This window comes from Macadamia integrifolia, chromosome 11 (assembly GCF_013358625.1).
Source record: "Macadamia integrifolia cultivar HAES 741 chromosome 11, SCU_Mint_v3, whole genome shotgun sequence".
NCBI classification, from domain to species: domain Eukaryota; kingdom Viridiplantae; phylum Streptophyta; class Magnoliopsida; order Proteales; family Proteaceae; genus Macadamia; species Macadamia integrifolia.
In genome coordinates this window covers 25,025,421-25,031,732 of record NC_056567.1, presented here as the reverse complement: position 1 = coordinate 25,031,732, position 6,312 = coordinate 25,025,421, and the positions used below count along the sequence as shown (strand labels likewise).

At 36.3% G+C, this 6,312-nt stretch overlaps 1 protein-coding gene across 1 annotated transcript; it reads left to right on the top strand.

Moving 5' to 3' along the window:
- The first annotated feature begins 3,218 nt into the window (after window positions 1–3,218).
- LOC122094195 lies at window positions 3,219–4,996 on the top strand. The gene is made up of 2 exons (XM_042664922.1): window positions 3,219–3,923; window positions 4,000–4,996. Exons 1-2 carry the CDS (start codon window positions 3,478–3,480, stop codon window positions 4,742–4,744), a joined length of 1,191 nt encoding a protein of 396 aa, XP_042520856.1. The 5' UTR covers window positions 3,219–3,477; the 3' UTR covers window positions 4,745–4,996.
- Window positions 4,997–6,312: the final 1,316 nt, after the last annotated feature.

Sequence of the window (6,312 nt, the reverse complement as noted above, 5' to 3'; positions counted from 1 at the left end):
ATTTTCGATTTTCATTTTAATGGCACCCTTGAGCATAGAGACCACGTGGGGGTAGCACCTTTTTTTTTTTTAAGAGAAGAAAACTACTCACTTACGTGTATCCACACTTAGACATAAGCGGATGAGAAATTACTGTATTGCACTGATCCGATTCAGTGAAGATACCTTCATGTGATCTCCCATTAGTGGCTGCACAAATGGGTGGAGTTCCACCCCCCCACCCCCCCTTTCCCTTTTTTTTTTTAATTAAAATGCCATTAGTCTATCAAAATGGACTTCATGTCGAGAGAATCTTTTTCATTGATATGATTGTCTGTTGAAACATTTTTTAAATTCAGTTAAGGAAATTAATAAGGAGTGCATGGATGGCTAGATAGGGACTATCCACTGCACGCATGCGACAACCGACAATATATGGATGATTCTTTCAATCAATTGAGATACTAGGTCGTCAAATTAAGAACCAAAGGCAAAGGCAAGCAATCAGATGGTCTCAAGAATCTCAACCTCATCACCATTATTCTTACAAATTAACATATAAAATTATCTTTACAAATTAACATATAAATGCTGATTACATGATGATAGAAAACTCTATTAAAGCATATATTCGGGAAGTTCTCATTGACTTAAAATAGGTAAGGGGACGATGGATGAAGCATTGAGGAGATATGGCGAGATTTAAAGAAACTAGAAGATATTTATATATATATATATATATATATATATGTATATATATTATAGTACCATCTCATGGCTTTGGAGCGTAATCTTTTTCCTTTTGGATGTGTATAATTTTTTGTATATTCTTACATTTTGTCTTAGGTTTAGTAACAAGATGCAACTATTAATACGAGTTCGGATCACGTTCTCATATGAAAATTATTCTGATATTATGTCTGATCCATACATGGAATCCACTCAATGTAAGAAGAGAGAGAACAAGTGGATTCAATGTGTAAATCAGGCATCGTACGTGAACCATTCTCATATTAAAACCTAATCAAAACTCTATTAATCCTTAACATAACATATAATGTTACGACGAAACAAACTAACTTTTATAATCTTAACTCCGAATCCATTTTTCTTCTTATCAAAAAAAAAATTATTATTCACTATGATATGATATGGAATTTTTGGGTCAAGGACCAACCGTCTATAGTGGTCCCTACAAACCTATCTTGTGATTTGAGTGCACCTTGAAATTTTAGAAATAAATGTACATGGCCTTAAATAAACTAATAAACCCTCTCTAATTAGTTTTTGATGTTTCACTAATTCCGGATTTTAGCACAAAATAAAATTCGGCTTTGTTATATGAGAAAATATGAAACGTCGTTAGTAGTGGTTTTGTTATCCGATTCCTATTTGACTCTTTTTTTTTTTATACGATTCCTATTTGGCTCTTCGCTTTTCCTTTTCTTGCACTTTGCACACAGGACCCACATATGTTTTGGGATAAGGATTTTCTGAGTCAGTGGCGTATACTTATGCCATGACAAATTACAATTTCTTATGGGCAAAGAAAGAATGTTATCCTGTTGAGGCACGTATATGTCAGTATATAAGCCAATGAGAGGGTGTATATAAGTATCTTAAACACTCTGTAAAGTAGGGGTAGTATGGTCTCTCTCCGCCTGATGTGTCTCCGTGTTTTTTACATTGGCAAGGTAAAGTTCTTTCTCCCATTTTTTTATTTGGGAAAATGTTTTTTTGGAGGAGTGTGGCCCCTACAAACTTCTATATGGGGGCAAAATGATTAGCTTGCCCCACATGAAATGCAAAATAAAATCTCGGTGGAATAGGAACAACATACCCCTATTGGAATCATTCATTATATTGTATGTTAGCATCTATTGTGTTTATCTCTTTCTTTTCCTTTTCGAAATTGTCATATCCTTCCTCAACGATACTCCATCATGCACTTCCATTGATATTATCTGTTAGTTTATCATATACATACGACATATCTATTCCAATTTTTTATTTGTAAAATATCTTTCTACAAGCAACAACAACAATCATAACATTATCCCAACTAAATGGAGTCGGCTACATAAATGGATCCAATATGTTTTACAAAGTAAAAGAATTTTAAAATAAACAAAATGTAACAAGGAGGTAGAAGACAATACAAGAGATATATGTTTTACCATCCTAGGAACATCCCATATGAGACAATATTAATATAAAATGGGTGAATCTCGTTGTAACCAAAATGATGAATCGAGAACTTGTAATTTTTTTTATTCTCTTATCTTGTTCCTAAAATTCTTTAAGTCAAGTAAAAAATTATTTTTAAAATAAAAGTAATAGATTGTTGCCTAGTCAATTGGCCCCTACACCAGCACAAAAGCCAATGAGAGTATGCATAAGGATATTAATATGACTGAAATTCTTTTATTTCATAAGAAGTGATGTGGTCATTTTGCACACTCTTGTGTCTAGGTGCAGGACCGCACAATTAGGCAACTTTCTTTTTCCCTTAAAAATTTTGAAAGTGATTTACCATTGTGTAATTTTTAAAAATTGTCATTATGTTATATATTTTTTAATATATGAGTAAAATAAATAAGATTTTTTTTACCCACAATGAAAAAAAGTGTATAATTCTTTTTTTTTTTTTATAAAGAAATGTGTTACAAAATTAAGGTTACAACGTGTTTTGTAAAAGAAATTAATCCCTAGTCTCGTGATCTCTTCACGAGTGCGACGGCTATTAAAGGGTCTCAACATGAACGAGATTTTCCATTTCATAGGGGTCCACACCTTTCTTTTTTCCATTGCTTTTTCACAAATTTTGATTATAACAAGATTCTTTGTAATATAATAATTGAGGCTTTTTGGTTAGTAACTATATATTATCACACAATAAAGGATCCCAATCTAATAATAATTAAGATGTAATAACAACCTTTAAACTTTATTAAATTCAAAGTGGAAAAGCCAAAAAGTACAAATAAATAGTTCCAAGTCTTCCAAGTCTTCCGAGTTCTGACCTAAGGGTAAACCTACAAAAATAATAGACGCTGTTATAAAAGCACAAAATTGTGGGGCCCGTGAGGAAATCATAACCGTTCAATCAAACTACTCTTTTTTTTAGAAGGTTTGACACTTTGACTATTCCAACGGTATGGTCCAATCATCAAACTCAACTCTAGCTCTTCTCGCAGTACAACTTCCTTCCTAATAAAAGTACCAAAGCAAAGAGAACGAAATTAAACAAAGGGAATTGAAGGAACCAACACCCTCGGATCCCTTACCCCATCTGATCATTAATATATAAAAGCACTCTCGAGTCTCTTCTCTCAACTCTCAACTCTCAACTCTCAAACTCTCAAACTCTGAAAAGTCTCCCCAAAATTTTTCTTTTCTTGATTTTCTTGATCTTCTTGATCAAGAAGAACCAGTTCTTGATAGATCTCGTTCTGCAACACTAAAACTCTTTCTATTCTCTTTCCTTATTTGATCTTCATGCGTGGCTCCATTTTCGTTCCACCCACAACCTCAAAGCCCAAAGAACAAATCATCCCCAAGCGAAAGAGGATTAATAAACAGAAAAAGCAAAAGAAACCTTCTTCCTGGGATCAAATCAAAAGCTTGCTCACCTGCAAACAGATCGAAGCCTCATTAGTCCACGACCCATCAAAGAAAGTAGTCGGTCGTGGTGGGTATACGAAGCTGGGTTCCACTTGTAGCTCTATCTGTAGCTTCAGAGATGTCGTTCACGGCAACGCAAGAGTGGTTCACAGAGCCGATAACTCGCCGGAAAGCAGTTCTCTGGGTCAAGAAACGGCCCTTCTTAGCCAGAAACCACCGCTGACTAGTGGGTCTTCCACTCGGTCCAACCATGGCGGCGGAATCCAATTGAGGAAGCTTTCGGGGTGTTACGAGTGCCACACCGTCATTGATCCTTCCAGGTAATTAATTTTAGGAAAAGTCTTTAATTAACTACTCTTAATTAGTTTAATTTAATTGGGTTTTTCAATAAAATAGGTATCCATCTCCAAGGACTAGGATCTGTTCTTGCTCTCAATGTGGAGAAGTGTTCCCAAAGATTGAAAGCTTAGAGCTTCATCAAGCTATCAGGCATGCGGTTACAGAGTTGGAACCACAAGACTCAGGGCGTAATATAGTGGAGATTATCTTCAAAACAAGTTGGCTAAAGAAAGATAATCCAATCTTCAAGATCGAACGGATATTAAAGGTCCACAACACCCAGAGAACCATCCAACGGTTCGAAGACTGTAGGGACGCAGTGAAGTCACGTGTGGGGAACAACACTAAAAAGGACCCCAGGTGCGCCGCCGACGGGAACGAGCTTATGAGGTTTCACTGCACAACCTTAAGCTGCGCACTGGGCGCACGTGGATCGTCCAGCCTCTGCGGATCTCTACCTGGTTGCGGAGTGTGCACCATCATCCGACATGGGTTTGCTGGGAAGGCGGCGCACAATAGTAAAGGGGTGCGTACTACAGCTAGTAGCGGTAGGGCCCACGACTGCCTTGGGAGTACGGAAGGGAGAAGGGCCATGCTGGTGTGTCGAGTGATCGCTGGGAGGGTCAAGCGGATCACGGACGATCCGCCGCCGGAAGAGGAGAGCGAGAGCGGGTCGGCCACTGGGATCTACGATTCGGTCGCCGGATCCGTTGGAGCGTGCTCGAATCTTGAGGAGCTCTTTGTTTTCAATCCAAGGGCTATCCTTCCTTGTTTCGTTGTCATATACAAAGTTCTTGATTAACCTAATGAGTAGGTTAGCAATTAGTGGTTAGTGTTCACTAGCAGCTTTGTATAATACAAAGGAGAACAAATTAGGTTTTGAGGGTTGGCTGAGAGGAGCTTAACCTGTTTCTTTGTATGTATATATAGAGTAGATCTTTCTATACTGTCTCACATGTGATCAAAACTTAATTTTTCTGAGGCTAAAGCTTTGATTTTGTATTGTATCTTGGTTATAAGGAATATTAAATGATGTCAGGGGAGGTTAGCTTTATGGGTTTAAGCTTCAATTGAGATTTCTCCTTTTTATGTGCTTTTGAATTATGGGCTTAAGTACTTTATATGTTAAGTTTAATCTCTAACTGGTTCAATAATCAAAAGTTAAAAATCCAAAAGCTGAAGAAGAGGTAGAAAAGACCATTCTGGGCGGTCTTGAATTGGTTTCTTATTTAAAAGGAAGACAGGACAAATTATATCGTATGAAGTGTAAAGATTGATGGGCTTGAGAGCAAAAGGAATAATTCAATATTTGGTTTGGGAGATCATAGAAGATGTAAAATTTAAGTTGAATCACCCCTTAATGGGGTTAGTAGGACTTGGGTCACTTTTTGGGCGGGACACCACGTATGTATCTTTTACCAATCAGCTAATTTTTAGACGTTGGAGTAATTTTAAAGAAATCTCACTCCCTCATGAATTTATCTTGAATTGGGATATTTTTGGTTCAATTTTATCCCAGTTTTGCTAATAGAGCAATCCTATTTTTCACTTTAAATTGGTTAAAATAGGCAGAAATTCTTACTTTTCGTGCAGATTTTTGTACCCAGTGCCTGAGTCTCTTGCCGTTGCGGGATTGAGAGGATAATAATATAGTTAGCTTTACCCCCACTTTGGGTAGAGTTTTTTTTTTTTTTTTTTTTCTATTCAAACCCATGACCACTAGATTACAATTTGAGCAACTTTACTGCTCCACCGAAACCCATCATCTGTTAAATTTCTTGTGGATTAATGAGGGAAAAACAATCATTGCTTCGTGTCCAAAAGAAAAGAATAATCCACTTCCCATTTGGATTCATAAATATTCATTTGGGCTATTTTTTAAAACACCTTTTGAAATTCTATTTCTCTGATACAAGCTGGAGTAGTAGAAAAGTTCTTACTGTTGCACATGCAGACCTTTGGAAACTTTCCTTTATTACGTGAGTTATGGGTTATGAGTAAGACTGATAGGGTTGTGTTTTTATAATTTTACCACAAAAAATGAGCAAAGGTGAGGCATTAGTTCACTACCTGCTGTGATGATAGACATTGTTTAGATAAAAAGTTGAATATGATAATTGTTTTCACATGCCCACCCAAAGCTTTCAATCTCTACTCTTCATTTCTTTCTCTCCTGTTTTGGAATCTTCAACCACACACCCTCTCTGCCCCCATCTTTTTTTTTATATAGTGACTACACATGCAAAACAATTATTAAGTTCAACTTAAAGGATTAGACTTCCTCCTATTAATCCTTTTGTTTTAGTGTTCCCAGGTGAGTTTAATTGTATTGGATTAATTAATCTTCTATTTTGATTTATAAACAAAAAC